Source organism: Planococcus citri, chromosome 3 (genome assembly GCF_950023065.1).
Source record: "Planococcus citri chromosome 3, ihPlaCitr1.1, whole genome shotgun sequence".
Classification (NCBI taxonomy): Eukaryota; Metazoa; Arthropoda; class Insecta; order Hemiptera; family Pseudococcidae; genus Planococcus; species Planococcus citri.
The window spans coordinates 78872674-78891870 of record NC_088679.1 but is presented as its reverse complement, the minus strand read 5'-3'; the positions used below and the strand labels follow the sequence as shown (position 1 = coordinate 78891870).

The 19197-nt window shown below is 32.8% G+C and overlaps 4 protein-coding genes across 7 annotated transcripts; 3 read left to right on the top strand and 1 right to left on the bottom strand.

The window, feature by feature from the left end:
* The first annotated feature begins 800 nt into the window (after positions 1-800).
* On the top strand, positions 801-6071 carry Amun (protein amun). Of its 4 annotated transcripts, none has more exons than XR_010557610.1 (8): positions 801-1190; positions 1698-1794; positions 2237-2396; positions 2466-2621; positions 2707-2888; positions 2967-3284; positions 3372-3539; positions 3650-4138. XR_010557610.1 is itself a non-coding variant. In XM_065355596.1 (7 exons), the coding sequence occupies exons 1-7, from the start codon at positions 1030-1032 to the stop codon at positions 3471-3473; spliced, it is 1176 nt and encodes a 391-aa protein (XP_065211668.1). In that variant the 5' UTR covers positions 802-1029; the 3' UTR covers positions 3474-3586. The 4 variants fall into 4 exon arrangements, 1 of the variants encoding a protein (XP_065211668.1); XR_010557609.1 differs by lacking the exon at positions 3650-4138 and adding an exon at positions 4161-6071 and having other exon boundaries at positions 802-1190; XR_010557611.1 differs by having other exon boundaries at positions 802-1190; positions 3927-4138.
* A 655-nt stretch (positions 6072-6726) lies between these two features.
* LOC135839525 (uncharacterized) lies at positions 6727-8465 on the bottom strand. Its single transcript, XM_065355598.1, has 6 exons — positions 8174-8465; positions 7951-8088; positions 7556-7836; positions 7294-7456; positions 7076-7190; positions 6727-7008 (listed from the first exon to the last, which is right to left on the bottom strand). The coding sequence occupies exons 1-6, from the start codon at positions 8349-8351 to the stop codon at positions 6891-6893; spliced, it is 993 nt and encodes a 330-aa protein (XP_065211670.1). The 5' UTR covers positions 8352-8465; the 3' UTR covers positions 6727-6890.
* Positions 7828-12557, top strand: LOC135839526 (uncharacterized). The gene is made up of 6 exons (XM_065355599.1): positions 7828-7940; positions 8647-9250; positions 9412-9497; positions 9951-10097; positions 10752-10808; positions 10894-12557. The coding sequence occupies exons 4-6, from the start codon at positions 9974-9976 to the stop codon at positions 11298-11300; spliced, it is 588 nt and encodes a 195-aa protein (XP_065211671.1). The 5' UTR covers positions 7828-7940; positions 8647-9250; positions 9412-9497; positions 9951-9973; the 3' UTR covers positions 11301-12557.
* Positions 12558-14741: 2184 nt separating this feature from the next.
* On the top strand, positions 14742-18217 carry HBS1 (translation elongation factor EF-1alpha (GTPase) HBS1). Its single transcript, XM_065355595.1, has 14 exons — positions 14742-14924; positions 15156-15230; positions 15300-15395; positions 15478-15528; positions 15611-15742; positions 15831-15966; positions 16052-16309; positions 16392-16504; positions 16587-16703; positions 16771-17004; positions 17088-17261; positions 17332-17531; positions 17602-17847; positions 17947-18217. Exons 1-14 carry the CDS (start codon positions 14882-14884, stop codon positions 17953-17955), a joined length of 1884 nt encoding a protein of 627 aa, XP_065211667.1. The 5' UTR covers positions 14742-14881; the 3' UTR covers positions 17956-18217.
* Positions 18218-19197: the final 980 nt, after the last annotated feature.

Sequence of the window (19197 nt, the reverse complement as noted above, 5' to 3'; positions counted from 1 at the left end):
TGTTTTCCTGCAGGTATTTGAATAAAATAAAATCTCAGCATGCTTGGAAAATTAAAAGTACTTAGTCAATGAAACAAACTTTCCTTCATGTTTTAGTGATGTTTTCTTTATTAACGTTTGATTATTATTCAATCAACAGTTATACCTACTAGCATTTCATTGAATAATAGAGCAAATTTTTGAATGCTCAGGATCTTGCATGACAGTAGTTAGTTTGATTGATCTTCTATCTGATTAGTGATTTTATTATTTTATCGTATCGAGTACCTATTTCATTCTGACTGTCGACTTCTAGTTCTATCTGATATTTTTTTGTAAGCAAAAATCAAGATCAATGCATAGCTAAAAGCTATTTCGGACATTTCAAAATTTCAAATTTGAACGCTATCAAAGTTCATTCTTATTTTTTTGAAAAAAAGTTTTCGATTTGTCTTGGACGTTTAAAATTGAAATTCCCTTTTTGGTGCACATATTTTCAACTTCACTTCGTCTATGATGTCTTTTTGTTCAATATTTCATCGCAATAATGATCACGAAAGTCTTCAATGCAGCAAAATACAAAATACAGAATGAATAAACGATTATTTAATTACAAAATCGACAAATATTCACACGTAAACGAAAAATCAAAAGAGAATTTTTCATTTTCGATTTTTCGCTCGCAATTTTCGAACGAAAACGTTACGGTTACAATTTTGGGAACCAAGCGCGACGCCGATTGGCTGATTTCGGTTATAAAACAAGTTTACGTGGATGGTCGTCGAGAGCGCTACATGTCACAGAGAGGAACAATAAATAGCGGTTTCCAACTTTCCATGTAAAAGCGGGGTTCAAGAAGTTTCTTTTATTGTTATGTCTCGATGTAAAATATTCAAGTGTGTAGAAATAATTGATAGTAGAGAATTTTATTGAAAAACGTAATCATTTGCACACTAGGTTTCGCGAATTACGATGTAAATATTGTTATCGGTCGGTATCAAACGCGGTTAAGTGAGCTAAGATTTCTAACAGTATTTTCATATAGTTAACATGGCTTCCATGAAAGACACAGCCACCTTTTTTACAGAAGGTACTGCGTCTCAGTTTCAGTATATGTTAAGTTTATACCCTCAAGTATTAAAGCTAAAAGCCGCTAGGAAAGCTGAGAGTAAAAACAAAAACCCGGAGGATCTAATTAAACTCGACAATTGGTAAGTATACGATTGTGTTTTACTCATCTACGCTTGGTATGTGTGTCATTGAACCTCACTTTTCAAAGAATTCACTTCGTCGGCTAATTCTTTTCCACGAGTCGATATTCGCGATATTTTGGCGTTATTTTCATTCGAACCAGCATCCGAATATTAATAACGTATTCGCTCGGATCGTTTAATCGCTAACGTAAGTTTACTCTTGCGAAACGCGTTATTCGGTAATTATGTCGGTATCACGAAATGTGCTCGTACAAGCATTTCGGTAAATTTACATTTTCACATTTTCTATCGATAAAATCGACGAATTTGGTGATTTTTCTTATTTTTACTCGATTTGTTTACGTGTCGAAGCGTATTCCGGTGTATTTGCGTTAGTATGCAGGTGTCACCACTCACAACCATTGTTTGCAACTGAACTTTGCTTTGTTCAGATCATTATCCGGTGGTAGTGAATAAATTTCGGCGTTCGATCGATAGTAATTTTTGTTCTGTTTTTTATTTCAGGTACCAGAATGAATTACCAAAAAAACTCAAAGCCAGAGGGAAAGATGCTCATTTGAATCACGAAGAATTAGTTCAACTCATGAAATGGAAGCAAGCTGTGAGTATTATTTACTCTCTCGCATATTTATTTACAACTTTACTCTTTATTTCGAGTATCATTTTTTAGCAGAAAATCTCGTTCGAAATTCCATCGATGGATTTTTCAAGTACACGTAGCTACGATTACGTCGAACGCTTGTTTTGACGAAATTTGTTCAATTTCGGTTTCATAATCGAACAATTTATGGCCAATTTCAAAAAAAAATCGAAACGATTTACTGGAATAAATCACATGTTGGTCGTGTGTTATCAGTAAACGTTTTTCAAAACTTATCTCGAGTTATCTGCGAAAGATAACGAGTTGTGAAACACGATTCGAATCGATTAACGATGGTCGTTTGGCATTCTGTTTTGTTAACTTGTAATATTATTTTATATTTTTTACGATTAATCGATTCGATATTTTATTCATTTCGGATGTGAACTTTTGTTTGTTTCAGAGAGGCAAATATTACCCTCAGTTAAATTATTTAATTAAAGTAAATACTCCTCGAGCTGTAATGAATGAAACGAAGAAAGCTTTTAAGAAATTGCCCAACCTGGAACAAGCAATCACCGCGCTTAGCAATTTAAAGGGAGTTGGTACTACGACAGCTTCAGGTAATCAGGTTCGCTGGACTCAATTCCGAATACACTGACGACATTTGCTAAGATTATTTAATTTTACAGCTTTATTAGCTGCTGCTGCGCCTGATATTGCACCTTTTATGGCCGACGAATGTTTGCTGGCGATTCCTGAAATCGAAGGCATTGATTACACGACGAAAGAATACATGAATTTTGTATCACACATTCAAAATACCTCGGATAGACTCAGTAAAGAATGTATGTTTTTTTCCTACTCTTTGAAAATTTGAAAGAGAGATATTTTTCGGTCATTTTAATGAAAATGTTTTATAATGTTACGCAGCAACAAACGGAACGTGGAACCTGCATTCCGTCGAGTTGGCTTTATGGACTCATTTTGTAGCTAGTGAATTGAAACCAGAATTATTGGACGGTATTCCATGTCCGAATGGCAAAACACCGTCGAATGTTACTCACCAAAACGGCGACGTTTCAAATACTGCCTCGAAGACAACTTCGCCGGAGGTAAATATATAATAATTGCCACGTTAACGTTTCTTCCTTTCTACGGTTTCGATAAATTTTTCACTTCCTTTTGCGCAGAATGCAGATTTATCTAACGATGTAACTTCATCAGAGGATGCCGACAATACTAATAAGGTAGCTAACGCCGAGTGTTCAAATTCAAATAATGACGAAAATGACGCGATTTCAATTAACGAAGAAGACTCGTTGGATAAGTCTTCGGTGACGCGTATCAACGCCGAAATTAATAACGACGATGATGCGACCAACGATTCAGTGATAACTTCTGATTCAGCTACGAACGATTCTGTCGAAGTTGAAAACAAACAGAAGAACGTCGTAGTGGACATTAACGAAGAAACTTGCTCGAGTTTCCTCGAACCGCCTAATAAAAAGGTACGTCAGTCGTCAATCTTCTTCTGCCACTGAATCAAATTTTCAGACGGTCGAAAGTCAACCTAAACTTATCTGATCCTTTTGCAGGTCAAGTTACAAAATGAAAACAGTTTGGATGCGGTAGAGAACAACAGTTCGGATGCGGTAGAGAACGATGATTCGCAAAACTCTATACCGGATAATAAATGACAATGTTCCCTGTTTTATACTTACCTTCACAATGTGTACGTGTATTAAATGCGATATCAGTAACAGGTAGGTTTCTCCTGTCATAAATTTCTCACTTCGAAATCGATTTTGATTATAGAAAGCACCAAAGGGCTGGTGAAAATTTTAATCTCGGTCTCGGTATTTTTTTGGGACAGAAAAACGAAGAAGATTCGCTTTATTAGTTCAGAAAATTAGTCGAATTCGTTACGTTGTCGAGTCATTATGGTAGCTTTTGTAAAACATTTTCGAAAACTCGCGATTTTTATGACAAATCGGTCCCTCATGTTTAGCTTATTTTTCTGGTCGACAAAATATTAATCTCAGACTGTGGAACACGCGTTCTTATATTCTATTAACCTTGTTCTCAATATTAATCGTTTTCGTTCCCTGTAACATTTCTTTTTTCTCGATGATTGGATGATCACATCGCAGATGAAACTGGCCAGCACCTTCATTGAATCTTCAATGTGTCGGTGAATGGGCTCGGGGCTTATGGGAGATCGTGCTTCGTCTATGTATAATGAATGGGTTGAACTCGTAGTATAATTCTACCACTTGCTGAGAAAAAAAAAATCGCTCTTTTTTAAGTTATTTGACGATGTGTGGTTCTTTTTTTACTGACTAATGAAATTTTTCTTCTTTTGTTTTGTTTTGTTTTTTTTTTAGCAAGTATTCAAATAGTAAGAAAATTTTGCACATTTGTAAAAAGTTATACGATTTTGGAGTAGTAGGTAATTTTAATTTTATTCACGGATCTGTGTAATTTATTAATTTTATATATTTATTAAAATTTAAATGAATACGATGAAATGAATAATAAAAATTAACGATCGATGCGGTAAAAAGAAAAAAAAGGGATTCAAGATGAGATTACTTTTGAAAAAGTACGAATGTGCAATGCGATTCTGATCAGTTTTCATGTTGAAACGTTCGTCTTCGTCGTCGTGATTTGTTTGGTAATAAGCTTCGCTTAGTTTTTAAAAATTGAAAAAATTGAAAAAAAAAACTGAAAGTATAACAAATTATTTAAAACTTTTTTATCGATTTTTTTTCTTTTTTTTTTTGATTAATTATTTCGTAACTCTAAATAGGACCTTATAAATTATCGTTAGTGCTACTCGTTCTACTATTAACGTTAAGGTTTATGAATTACGATTTCTATATTGTTGTTATTTATAATAATTTTTCTAATTTATTACTTTTACTATTATTATTACGGTAATAATGATAATAATAATGTCTTATAGTTATTATTTATTCGATAATTATGGTTACTTATTGTACGTATGTAATTTATAATATTTGAAATTCAAATGTAGCCCTTTTTATTCGTGTGTTGGTTGGTACTTTGTAATCGACGAATGGTGATGTAAAAAAAAAAAATTCCCCCGAATAAACGTAACGGATATTAGCAGTATGTACAAAATGTTTTATTACTTCAACGGATATGTGTGTATTTTTTGATCTTTTTTTTCTGTTTCTGTTTTGTTTTTTTTTTTTTTTTTTGTTTTTTTTCACCGTCTCTGTCTCTCGAAATAATTATGATGTATATAAAAAGCAGACATTTTTAGACTACGATGTAATTATCTACATATATACCTGTTTTATGCTTGCAAATTAATTTTTAATAAAAGAAATATCGTAAGTATTGTGTGCCTTATCGTTTTATTTTAAAATATTTATATAGTAGCGCGTGTATTTCTATTTTACTTTACTTGGGTGTCGTATGTTGTACAATGGTGATCAGAATCGAGTTTTTTTGAAGCATATACTGTTCTGTCTGGCACATATTCGTTGTATTTTAAGTTGAAACGTTTTGTTATTCACTATTTTGGGAAAGTCGTTCTTAGAACTTATTTAAATTATTATGTTAATGCCCAGTTGGAAAAATGAAAAATGCATTACTAATTATTTATTTTATACCTTAACGGTACCTTAATTTATTTTTTTACCTATTTATGTCGCGACACGACCGTATGAACCTGTACTTTGAGATTTTTATTTACGAAATTGATTTTCATTTATTTATTTATTCGTTCGTTCGTTTTTTCTGTATGAAAATACGCGTTGATTCGATTAACAACTTCTTCTTATAAATATTACAATGTACCGCGGCTTTAGTTTGGATTTTTTTTTCACCAATCGCTGTCTCAATTGTATTCCTGTTTACATTCCTTTTTATTTTATTCATCCGAATCGATGAAAATGTACCTATAATTTATTATTTCTTTTTTTTTTTTCTTTCATCGTCTAAGAATACGAAGATATTGTGTTATCGTTCGTAGAAGTACATACATTCGTTGTTTGAATGGCGATTTTTTTTTTGTTTTTTTTTGTTTCAACGTTGAAATTTGATGGTATCTTCCTAAAGGGAAAATGATGGCGAATAAATGTGTACTTTGAAAAAAAAACGGAATTATCGAGTTTGTGAAATAGTTTAATTTAGTATTGTCTAGTGCTTATGGTGCTGTTAACGTTGGACTTGTAATGTGTCGACCAACGAGAAGAGTATTGTGTTTATATACTTTTTTAAAACATTTCATTATGTCATGCATGAATTATACCCTTTTGATTAATTGTCGTTTACGTATTAGATGTGAAAGTAAAATTAATAATTCATTTTCATCGTAATTCGAGTCCTTTTTGTTTGTCGTACACGTCGAACTTACTCTTCTGTTTTTGGAGCTTCTTACTCGAACTAAGAAGTTTGAGACGTTGATAGGTATATGTTTGTGTTTTTGATCGGTTTCATGGCTTCTGGGTGAATTTGATTTTGTTCGGATGAATATAAACCATCTAGCATTTCGTTTTGATATGTTCATGTAAAGTTGGATCAAATTCGTGGTTAAAATTGTGATGATCTCGCTGGACTGGAGGAGTTATTCAGAGTCCTGCTAACGCTAGAATTGTAATGTTGATCGAAATTTGATTTTATTGATCGGTTAGAGCATTAGATTTACTTATACTTCATGTGAACATACCTTCTAAAATTTGTACGAAATTCTTATTTGAAAATTTTGAGAAATTAGATTTATAATAATGATACAGACACTTTTTCTTTATTGTATTATGGCAACACTGATTTTCGTCTAATCTCAATTCTCAGCGAAAATTATCTTTCATTCATTATTTTATTAATATTTTTCTTAATTTTCTCGATAATTATTTTCATGGATCATTTATTTCAATTCGAGTTGAATGAAGGAATTCTTTATGTTACGTACTTCATAAATAATGAGTCATCAATGTTTACTAGATCTAAGAGAAAAAAAATCAAGTGAGTCTTTCAACTTTCAAGTAGGTAACATATTAAGTACCTTATTAGCATGAAGTAATAATTCAGTAACTGTTTTTCTCGATAATATTTTTTATGATTTAGAAGTAGTGCTCGTTCAGTTACAAGATGAAATTTCTGGAGATTTGCTTCACGTAAAGTACCATTGCAGCGATTCGTACGCTGATCAGATGTACCAAGCTGAGGATTCTTTCTTCATCGTGGCAGCAATTTCCGCTACTAAATGGTAAAAAATTTGATACAATTACAAATATTTCTTCGAACCCAATTGTAAATTTATTCTTACCTATCATCCATCGTTGTTTTGAATAAATCTACGACACTAATGTTCTGTTTTAGAATGATATCGATGAATCTGAACTGGAAGAACTCCTCGTAACTTTGTAACCCACATACCACGACTGATTGGATGTTGGAAATAATTAGATCGGCCGAACATAAATTAAGGATGCGTTGAACGCTGAATTAATATAAGTAAGTAAATTTGGATCGATGAAAAATTACCTTGTTCGATGAATAAATCAGTCAAAGCAGTGTTATTGAGTAATCGGACTTGGTCGTCTAAATGAGGAAATTCATTGTGGTAAATTTGATAGCATTTTTCGTTCAACCAAGACGATGTTGTTTCCAACCAAGCTTCCGAGTCGGTCTCAAATGAACACCAGTTCTTTAATATCATATTAATTGATGGTAATTTAGAAACTGAATGCTGCATATACTATACTTACATTTATTTATTATTTTGATTTATAGATGATATACGTACTTGAAATACGAGCCGCCTCAGGACGAGTAAATACAAGATTTGATGAGTCAAGACGTACTCAGCGGAATTCTCGTTCAAGATAAGCTGCTCGCATTGTTTCGAAATATCGCAATTTTCGATCAGATGCCGGATGCAAGATTCATATTCTGGTTGGAAGGCGGATGAATTTGAAAAGTCGAACGGTTTTACTTCGTTGGAAACCCATTTGCTTACGGTTTGGTTTTGTAAACAAGATGGCGCGATGTCGAATGACCATAAATCCGTTGAGAATAATTTCTGTTCTTCATACCATAAATTCGGAAACGAACAGAATGAAATACAAATATCGTGGTATTTAAATGAAGATTGGTCAAATGCCTGCCTATTAAATTAAGAAAATCGATAGGTATACTTACGTGTTTTATCATTATTTATATTTGCTATATTTCGCCGTTGTGCCATTTTTATAATAACGTCGCACATGTTTTTAATATTAATTAATTTCTGATACGTTTTCATGTCTAAATTAGCCACTTCTATGAAACGTAACTGCCCTAAAATTGTAGTAAATTTAAATTAATTTGAAAATTAGAAATATTCATTTACCTACCAATTATGAAACATTTCATTCTTGTTTACCTGATGCTATTGTCACACCGAATAGCAAATTAATATCTAAAATATGGTTATTTTCTACACAAAATTTCAAAATATCCTCTAAAGAGTTTACAATTGTATCCAAATACGAATCATTTTCAACCGATTCGAACGAAAAAATAATTATTAAAACGAAAAGCAGTCTATAAAATATGAACATCTTGCATCGAAAAAAAAATAAGGAACGCAAACAAACCAGCAGACTTGAAAATTCAAAGAGATTGAAATGAAAACGAAATGATTTGAAAAGTCACCTACCTACGTGTAGCCTACCAGTCTTATTTTTCATTTTCACCCTTGAACTTTACTTAGCTCTTACCCTGGGGGTTTTTAGATGTGATCATCGATTTCCCACGCTGTGTAGTTTAGCAATAAAAAAGGTATTATTTAAATTACATTTCGTTCGTTGTAAACGGACAATATATTTGATGATTTGCAATTCATTCTGATTTCAGTGTGACTTGTCGATTCTTTTCTTTTACGTAGAATAATAAAGATATAGAAGAGCAGTGTCAACGATGTTATTTTATTAACTTGTATGTAAGTATCTACCTACCTATACTTGAACCCAATGTGGCGACAATAATATCATCAATAATGATCATTTTTTTTTAAATTTTGACAAATTAATTTTCATTTTACATTTTTTTTTTGCTCATTCGGTACACTTTAGACGCTCGTAGGGGAGCTTGTAGGTACGGTAGCGCACCGTGTAAAGATGGTAGGTACTATTCCCATGTAAATCTGCCATGTTGGCCACGTAACCATGTCTGATGGAGTGATGGCAGGTTAGGTTATAAATAGTTAATTTTTCCAATTTTGAAATGTAAAGAAGGGAAAAGTTATGTACAAATGCTATTCTGTGAGTTGTTTCTATGCAGATCGAAGAGTAGGTTTGTAATAATTGTTAATTTGGTTTAAACTAGTGCTAATTTCCTCTACCTTCAGTAGCTTTCAGCGAACCAACCTACTGGTGACTGGCGTGATTTACCTACCTTTGCTTCAGAGGTGCGAACACACGAAATAATGTCAATTTTGTGCTCTTATTAATGCCTTAGTGTAGGTATATTTTGTCGCTATTATACAAGTGTTGAATAAATACTTGACGTATATGTTTCATTAATTGACGAGAGGGAATACTTCCCTAACACTCTAAGTCATATGATAATTAATCCGTTGTAGGTACATCATGATTAACCCTACGGTATTTTAATTTTCAGGTTTTGAAGACATTGTGCGTTTCACGATTAGTTTACTACACTTTACAGCTTGAGGCACTTCATTTTTCATAATCAGTCTTCGCGAGGTATGTACCTAAGTACATTGGGGTCGTTATCAAATTGTTGAGTTGTTGTAATGTTATGGGTTATGGTAATGTCTAATCTACCAAAGCGCTGTATCATAAAATGCATTCAGTGCGGAACGTAAAAAACCCCTTCATTATCATCTCCTTTTACTTGATGGCATGCACCATTTGTTTAAAAACAACTTCACCAGGTCGGACATATGTTGATTATGAAGACAAATCTGTCAATACATTTAGTGTTCTTTCGAGATCAGTCGAAGTGCTTCACCTCCGAAAGTTCACCCCTTCCCTTACAAGTTTTCTGATGATTTAATCATGGTACACATTCAATGCTCGGCTATACTGAGACTGACAAACCCTGCTGTCAGTTATACTATTATTAATTCTCTAAATAATCAGGATAAATGATTATTACTATTTCCTCTACCAACCTAACCTAAAATATGTTCGTAGAAAATTAGAAATAGAACCATAAAATGGAACTGCGTTCCTGTAGAAAAACGAGGGCATCTACGAATCATTATTCCGACCATATCAAATTGAAATTCAATAAAAAAATGAAAACATCGACCAGTTCAGCCAACGCGAAACTAATTTTACGTAAGTAAAAATCACTGTTCATCTTTGAATTGAAAAATTTTGATCACTTTTATTTTGTTCTTCAAGTACCTACCTAATAGTGTTCCATAATTCAAAAATTTCAATGTGACAACCTGAACAGGTTTTGTATTTACGAGTAGATAGGTAATTTTGACCTAGAAAAAAATTCAAAATACCTATTTTGAAAATGTTACTAAAATTTATATAAGCATTTTTTATTTTTTTAAAAATTCTTTCATTTTTCAAGTTTTTAATAAAAAGTTTTGATCACTTTTATTTTGTTCTTCAAAAGTACCTACCTAATAGTGTTCCAGTTCCATGATTCAACATTTTTAATGTGACAACCTGGGCAGGTTTTGTATTTTTATGCATACATAAAAAAAAAATTCAAAATATCTTTACCTATTTTGAAAAAGTTACCAAAATTTATATAATTTTATATTTTTTTGTAATTATTTCATTTTTCAAGTTTTTATTGCAATTTTTCGATATTTTTGATGAACTTTCCTTCAGGAAGACTGTGTCCCCCAGCGCTCCTCCACAAAAAACTGTAATAAGAGCATCTTTATGAAGAGTTTTTTCCTGATGTAGGTACTTATCGTCATTCTCTATCAAGTGCACTGATAATTATTCCTATTTTCAATTTTCATGCAGATGTGAATGCTACAACAAACAAACTTGAAAGATTCAATGGTACCCCATTGGAACCAGGTAATGATCATAGAACTGATAGAACTATGAGAGTAGCTTTTAGCTTTCATTTCAAGTACCTACTAATGAGTTTATTTCAATACAGTGCCCGATTTAGGCAGATTGAAACTGTACCAGTTTATTCATACCGAGTGGTTTCAAGACAACTCCTTACTGTTTGACAATTTGCTCACTAAAAGAGAAGATTTTATATTGTGCATTTACCCGCCAGGATCTGGTAAGAGTACGACAGCAACTTTACTGTATTATTACCTATCAAAGAATGCTAAACCACCCGGAGAAATTCAAAAATGGTTGAATAAATGCAAGTTTCAAGAAAAAGAGAAAGAAAAATCTCGCGAGAATCCTTCATATACAGAATTTCGACGTTCATCATCTTTTGTTATGCTCATGGACTTTAGTAGGATACGTGGTGACACGCGTGAACGCTTAGAGAATGTCTTACACAGACCTTGTAATGTTCTGCTGGAAACGCTCTGGAATGCCAACTGAGGAACTGGAAGCAGAAGCAAAATTAATGCAAAAAGACCCTGGTGCAATATGGTCTTTATTAAGCCGTCAGAATTCTATTGCTGGATCCATGTTTGATGGAAGTTTATACCTGATACTGGATGGTTTGGACAATATTTACAACTTGATTGCGAACTTGCCAGCTCCTGATAATGTAAAAGTCTACGCTGAATTCACCGGAACAATGGAGACGATGATTAGAGGAGCTCGAGCTTATCAGTCAGGGATGAGAATATTTGCATTCGGTGTTTCACCATCTTTGATAAGTGAATTTCAAACCAAGTGTTTTTTCTCTATTGCTGATGAAAAAACTTCCATTAAAGAATTTTTCTCCTATTCTGATACTTCAATCAATGAATTGATCAAAAAATGGGAGTTAGATGTGTCATTAGAAACATGTAAATCAGTGGCTGGATTTAAGTACAATTCAAATGAGTTTGTAAATCCATACCTATGCGTTTCTTTCTTGAACGCCTTGCGAGACAAAAGAACATATTCAGTTAATTTATCGCTTCACTCATTGTGGATGAGATGGACATTTGAAGAACCTGATTTAGAAGTGCTTCGTCACATATTAAAATCACAGAAATACAATTGTAAATTTGAGATGGGTGTGAGCATGAAAACTATATACACTATTCCGGAATTTTCAGAATCTCTTACATTATATTATCCGTTGTTTGTCTTCGGCGGATTCCTATCTTGCACTATGGAAAAAAATAAAACTTACACCTTGTCTGCTTCTAATGATACTGCAAAAATTGTTTTGAACTATCATTTAGAATCAATTCAAAGAAATTTAAAATTTTAGACACTATAAAGAAAACTGTAAACGAGATTTATGTAATGACCAGAATTTGGCGTTGATAATTAATGAACATATGACGAAATATCATGATTAAAGTTGAAATAATGCAACGTTGATTGAGCCGACTTATTTTTATTGCAGCAAGCAAGAAAACTATTACCCTATTGGCAGTATTGGCCTATTCACAAATTCACAATGTAGGATTCGATCCGAATAAATGCTGCAATGTTGTATCAGAGTTGAGAGAATACCTACCTACGTTTTTGAAAATGAAGAGAGTACAGAGTATTACTGTGTGGCTTTCAAGTATGGTAGATGGTACCATTGGTCTTATCTACCAGAAAAGCAAACAGTGAGAGGAGTATCAAAGAATTAGCTAGATATTTATCAACTCCTGTATAATTTAAGTTTTAATAAATGTTTGAAAACTATCACCACAGAATGAAAATTATTCTTTCAGATGTTTTTCCTAGTAAACCATGAAGCACCTAACGCGGGTGTAAATCTAATTACGATTGATCTACATTCCATGTCGTTATTGTCAGTTCGTGGTCGTGCTAAGTATTACTGAAATAATTTACAATACCTATACAAACTCTTTCAATTTCTACGCTTTTGACATAAAAATGCATTCGTACTGAGAAAAAACACATTATTAAACCTATTTCGTTTTATTTCAAAATTATACAACATGTTTTCATGATTAAAACTATTTTAATCTATGAAATAAAAACCTGATTTTTTTAATAATATATATGATTAGGTATTAGAAAACTGGAAGTTGATACGGTTTTCTTGCAGGAATTAAACAGTTAAACATTCGCGATGAAAAGGATGAAGGTATCCATCTGCTACGCAGCTATGTGATGCTAATCCATGTTTAATACAGTAACCAACGATTCGTTTAGTCTGTAAAATGTATATCATACTTACATTAATTACAAAGTTTTGAAAAGCTCATATTTTACTCTCTATCATTGATTAAGTAGGCAAATGAGCTCAGATGTACCTGATGTAGGTACCTATAATTCAATGAGCATAAAAAAATTCAAATTTGACTTACAACTTGAACTTCCATATGACAAATATTATTGTTTTGGAATTTGATATCTTGCTCCTTTTCAATTACATTGCTGACCTGCCGATTGTAATTCAATTTGTAGACATCAAATAAGTAGGTACCTAATCATTCTTTTAAAATTTAGAAGTTCGAACTAAGTAACTTCTCCAAAAATAGTCTATAAATTTATACAGCTAAAAAAAACTGGAAAAATTGCAATTGGTTAATCATCTTACCTCTTTAGCATCATCATCAGAATCGATCATAACATCGGATAGATTTGCAGCATACGATACAGCTGCTAAACTTACAAGTAATATCACGTTTGTACGATGAAACATATTTTCTTAATAAATTTTTAACTGTACAGATTTAATATAAAAATTCAAATAATTATTTCTACTTTCTACAATATAGATAGGTAGGTATAGGCAACACTCTAAAATCTACAAAAAATTAAAAATACCGCGTTTGTTCATATTACAACATCTACTTGTTCACAGACCGCGGATGTGATTCAAAATACAATGATTTTCAATTTGTCACTAGATCTTATACCTAAACGTATTCGTATAAAATATATTGATGGTACGGAGAATGAATCACGTCATTTGAATTACCCTCGCCACCTTCTATCTATGCATAATGAAAATGCTCTAATTTTTAGCAGCATTTTGAAAACAGGTTTTAATTAAATTAAAGTTGAGTAAAATTAGTACGAATGATGGCGGAAAAGTAATTTACGGTCAAATACTAAACGAGAAAATTAGTTCGGTACGTTTTAATGGTTTCATTTCTTTCTATTTTTAGTTGCGACAGCGAATACGAAGTTTGATTAATCGACATTTTTTTCCCCTATTTGAATTGGCGATAGGCTGTTTTCTTGTTTAATTTTAACTCATTTAAATAGAAGGTAGGTATGATTGTATTGGTGAGTATCTTTTTTTGTAATGGGTAGGGTTTTATTTGACTATAGAGATATTGGTTTTTTCTTCTGATGACAAAGAATCTCTTGCCCATCGAATTTCGGAATCACTTGATACCTTACCTATTTTAACTGATTAGAAATGATCCAGAAGTCCAAATTCATAGGATTAGTTGATGAAGAGTAAAGGCAAGAGTAATAAAAGTGATCAAATTATCTTATACACTTGAGAAATTACAACATTATTATAGTAAAGGCTCGTGGCTCATCATAATCCATCATATCTTCGAGTTTGAGTTGGAATTTTGAACTTTCAAAGCACATATGTACCTAGGCCAAAATACATGGTAAATATTATTTTGGATGAACCTACAAACAACGGGACTTGGAGTGAATAATTCATTTCAATTAACGATTTAAGTTCAACGTTCGAATAATTTTTGATATTTTAATTTTAATTAATTTCGAGGAACCAATAAAAATAAAAATAATAGAAACAGTTTAAACTTTCACCTCATCATAAAAAATGTAAGACTATACTGTTCAAATTAGCCTTCCCTTCCCCTCCTCAGAACCCATTGTATATTTTGCTTTTCATTTTTCTTATCAGTTGTAATCACCATCGTCGTCGTAGTAAATCGTGATTTTTTCAATCATGAACTACAATTTTGATTTTAAAATTAATTTTAATGTATATTAATTACTTCTGGATAGAAAAATCATAGCTAAATTAGGTATCTTTTAAATTATTATTTATATTTCATTGCATCATGTCACGACACAGAAACATACGCACCTATCATTACAGCGAAGGTAAGTCATTTTTTCGTCAATCTACAGTACTTTGGGTAACAATTGGTCATTTTTGAATTTAAAATGACCATAGAAAGCGATCATATTCCAATGATTAAATAATAACTGCCTTTATTAGCTTCTGTGTAGTGCTTTGAGTACAGATAGTATAGTAGAATTATTCGTACCACCATATGGAATTATTGTTTTAAATATTCATCATTGACGTACGATCTTCTGCTTCTTTTCTAGATTACGGAGATGAAGTGGATGCAGATATATATGGACAATCTGTCGAAGAAGATGTTTGTCTATCACCCACTGAAGGTATAATATAACAGTTTTCCTGATCTTCTGTGTAACCTTGTGTAATTGGATTTTTTCATCTTCTTTTAGAATCATTCATCTATAATCGGAATCATGCCGCGAGAAATGTGTCTTCCTTTTTTGATAATACTTCTACAAGTTCTGGGATAAAAGTTCAATGTGGAGGTACAATTTTTATTTCACTGTTTTAAATTTTCACTCCTGTGGTATATTTAACGTGTATTATTCTTGATATACTTACGTTTAGATGAAAGTTCTTCGATAGAACAGACCAACAATATGCAAAATTCAAAGCTAGGTAAGATCAAGTTCGTGCTAAAATTCAAGTATAATATGATTATCATCGATTTATATAACATAGGTTAATGTTTCATTATTAGAAATACAAAATGCTAACGAAAGAATGCTACCGGAAAGGATATCGAAACTGGAAACATCACCGAAACCAGTAAAAGTTGTATATCCTGCGAAAAGCACCGTAGTCGAAGGATTCGATGTTTCTGTATCAGAAAGTGAGCATCATTCGTTCAACGAATGTCATCAGTCAAAAATGGTATTCGTGATTTACTCAAATCAATCTTACGTTTATATTTTTCGCAGCTGATAAACAAAAATCTTCCCAAGACACCCTAGTTGATTCAAATTCTACCTCATCGCGTTATCGAGAACCCTCCAAAACTGCAACCGAAGTCAGTATAAACAAATCGGAAAAAGAAGACGAAAACTCCAATATAAAGTACATACAAATTAATTCGTTCATCGATAACCGTTCGATGTCTATCATTTCGTTAAAACGTACCAATATTTTATTCGATTCACAGAATGAAATCGGAAGAAGAAACTAGTAATAAAGATATCGAATCGAAATTCAACGCAGCTCGCGGTTCACGCAAACAAAACCTATATTTAATCGTCATCGGACACGTCGATGCTGGAAAAAGTACTTTGATGGGACATTTACTCCATAAATTAGGCTGTGTTAATCAGAAACTAATGCATAAGTACGAACACGAGACGAAAAAAGTTGGCAAAAGTTCGTTCCTGTATGCTTGGATTTTGGATGAAATTGGCGAAGAGAGGTATTTATTACGAGTAGTACTCGTTCAGCGGTCATTTTCCAACCATTTATGATGGCGATATTGAAAATTGAATTTTATTTAGAAATCGTGGAATCACTATCGACGTAGCGAGGAATAAATTTGAAACGAATAAATTTATAGTTACACTTTTGGATGCTCCCGGTCATAAGGATTTCATTCCTAATATGCTTACAGGTTGTGTATGATGTATTTCGAATTGGGATGAATATCGATTGATTGTCTATAAATATTGTAACGTTGTAAATTGTGTGTTCAGGCGTTACTCAGGCTGACGTCGCTATTTTGGTTGTTGATGCAACAAACGGAGAATTCGAAACTGGATTCGAAAGCGGAGGACAGACCAGAGAACATACTTTGATTGCACGATTTTTAGGTATAATATCGTGAGTTGAACTCTGAAGACTTCTTCGATGATGATCTAATATTTCATGTTTTCGTAGGTATTAATCAATTAGCCGTCGTTGTGAATAAAATGGATAACGTTGGTTGGTCCCAAGACCGATTTAATCAAGTTCGTAAAAAATTATCAACGTTTTTGAATCAAGTCGGATTCAAAGAAACCGACGTAACTTACGTACCATGCTCCGGATTAAGCGGAGAAAATCTAGTACAAAAGGTCAACGAACCGGCATTAAAATCTTGGTACAATGGACCTACGCTGATCGATTTAATCGGTTAGAGCTTCGCTTATAATTTTCATAATCCTGGGTTAGTTTTTTATTACGTTACTGATGTTCATGATGAATGTGTTCCACAGATTCTTTCCAATCACCTAAACGTCATTACGAACGAGCTTTCAGAATGGGAATTAATGATATATTCAAAGGCACCGGAACCATACCTTGTTTAAGTGGTCGAATAGAAAGTGGCTACGTTAACGTTGGTAAAAAAGTATTAGTGCAACCTTCTGGCGAGGTTGCCACCGTTAAAGGTATGAAAGCTTCATTTTTAGAAATTTATATGATTTATTTATGACTGAATTCGTTAAATTTTTTCTGCAGCTTTATACGTTGACGAAGTCAGCGAAAACACCGTTTATGCGGGAGACTACGTGAATGCTGTGTTGATTAATTGTGACACCGAGAACCTTTACGTTGGTTCTGTTCTATGTGATATTGAAAAACCTATTCCGATTAGTACTAAATTCGAAGCTAAAATTGTTCTGTTTAATGTCGTAATACCCATCACTAAAGGATTTACGGTAAATACTCCAGCCGAATAAACCTCTTACATTGGCAATAACACGAATTCAACCCGTTATTCTGTTTTAGGTGATTTTACACTTGCACAATATTATCGACAGTGTTATTATCAAAAAGCTTAATGCTCAAGTGCACAAAGTAACCGGAGAATTAATATCGAAACGACCTCGCTGTTTACTTAAAAACACAGCTGCGATTGTAACAATCGAAAGTAGCCGACCGCTGTGTGTAGAACTATACGAGAATATGAGAGAATTTGGGCGATTCGTATTGAGAGATGCTGGCGTTACGATAGCTGCTGGTTTGGTTACTAAAGTGAGAATATACTAATTATGTCTTTATTGTCTTTCTATAACGCTAGATTTTTTATATCGACAGTTTCTGAATTTTTTTTTCTTGCTTTTGTCGTTTCAGGTTTTATGAAAATACTCACCAATTAAATCGAAATGTTGATTTTATAATGATTTCCGGCATGGTTCAATGAACGAGGAAAAAAACATTCAAATGATACGTGATGCTCATGGTACCATATCCGTCGTAATCTGTTTCTATTTTAAAGCGCTATAAAGCGCAGTCACATTTGTAACGCCGGACGTAATCTACGAATAATTCTACCTGCTAAATCCTTTAACCGTCGATGGATCGATATGATATTTAAATAAAACTTGATTATCTCAACCAACAACGATTTTCTTTTATAACTTGTTTTACCTGATTTTTTGTGGTTTCATCTCTTTAACAATCGGAAGAAATCCGGCAGATAAATTTCAAAAAAAAAATCGATGATATTTTCATGCGAAAAGGTGGACTAAAAATTGAGTTTGTGAAATACGGGGAAAAAAGAATTTGAGTCATCATTCATTTTGGAAATTGAAGATTCTTCAAAATGAACTTGTTCCAGGATTATTAAAAATTGACTTTGTAACTTATTAAACATGGATTAAAATTTCGAGAAAAATTCAAGTAATTGTGCGGAAATATTTTTTGAGCATTTTTAAAGCATTTTGAGCTTAAAATGTGTATGATTTTTGACATTTAAAAAAATGTTTCATGTGATGTATCAAAATGAATTACAACTTCGGCAGAAAACAAATTCAACTCCCCAAATCCAAATTTATCCATTTCCAGCCATTCTGGAGCCTCCAGCGCGATTTTTCAATTTCTCCAGAATTTTTAATTTGCTCCAGAAGACATGAATATGAAATTGGGCAGGTAAAAATCGAGTTGTGTGTTATGCTCGGCCTGTTTAACGAATTTATCAACATTTGAGTGGATTCTGGAAGGGACACCTCAAGAGTAGTTTTATGTACAGTTTTTTTCATAATAAAAATATCCAAAAATCAAAAACTTACCATTTTCTAGGAAATTTTTGAAACTTGCTCGAATCGTTGTATTTCGTCATGAACTAACCCCACGAGATCGAATTTCGTCAATTTCCAGCCAGCCTGGAGCCTCCATCGCGATTTTTCAATTTCTCCAGAATTTTTTAATTTGCTCCAGAAAACGTGAATATGAAGTGGGGCAGCTAAAAATCGAGTTGTGTGTTATACTCGACCTGCTTAACGAATGTATTCACATTTGAGCCAATTTTGGAGGGGACACCTCAAGAGTGGTTTTTGACCAGCTTTTTTTCAAAATAGAAATATCCAAAAATCAAAAATTTCC

Bases quoted from the DNA above. Each gene is read 5' to 3' on its own strand.
- Amun (XM_065355596.1), top strand. From the start codon at position 1,030: ATGGCTTCCATGAAAGACACAGCCACCTTTTTTACAGAAGGTACTGCG. The intron at 2,397-2,465 runs GTAATCAGGTTC...TTAATTTTACAG, and splicing joins TGGTACTACGACAGCTTCAG to CTTTATTAGCTGCTGCTGCG. The intron at 2,622-2,706 runs GTATGTTTTTTT...AATGTTACGCAG, and splicing joins GGATAGACTCAGTAAAGAAT to CAACAAACGGAACGTGGAAC.
- LOC135839525 (XM_065355598.1), bottom strand. From the start codon at position 8,351: ATGTTCATATTTTATAGACTGCTTTTCGTTTTAATAATTATTTTTTCG. The intron at 7,837-7,950 runs GTAAGTATACCT...TATGGTATGAAG, and splicing joins TATAAATAATGATAAAACAC to AACAGAAATTATTCTCAACG. The intron at 7,457-7,555 runs GTACGTATATCA...ATGATATTAAAG, and splicing joins TGAGGCGGCTCGTATTTCAA to AACTGGTGTTCATTTGAGAC.
- LOC135839526 (XM_065355599.1), top strand. From the start codon at position 9,974: ATGGAACTGCGTTCCTGTAGAAAAACGAGGGCATCTACGAATCATTAT. The intron at 10,098-10,751 runs GTAAGTAAAAAT...ATTTTCATGCAG, and splicing joins CAACGCGAAACTAATTTTAC to ATGTGAATGCTACAACAAAC. The intron at 10,809-10,893 runs GTAATGATCATA...ATTTCAATACAG, and splicing joins TGGTACCCCATTGGAACCAG to TGCCCGATTTAGGCAGATTG.
- HBS1 (XM_065355595.1), top strand. From the start codon at position 14,882: ATGTCACGACACAGAAACATACGCACCTATCATTACAGCGAAG. The intron at 16,310-16,391 runs GTATTTATTACG...AATTTTATTTAG, and splicing joins GATGAAATTGGCGAAGAGAG to AAATCGTGGAATCACTATCG. The intron at 17,005-17,087 runs GTTAGAGCTTCG...TGTGTTCCACAG, and splicing joins TACGCTGATCGATTTAATCG to ATTCTTTCCAATCACCTAAA.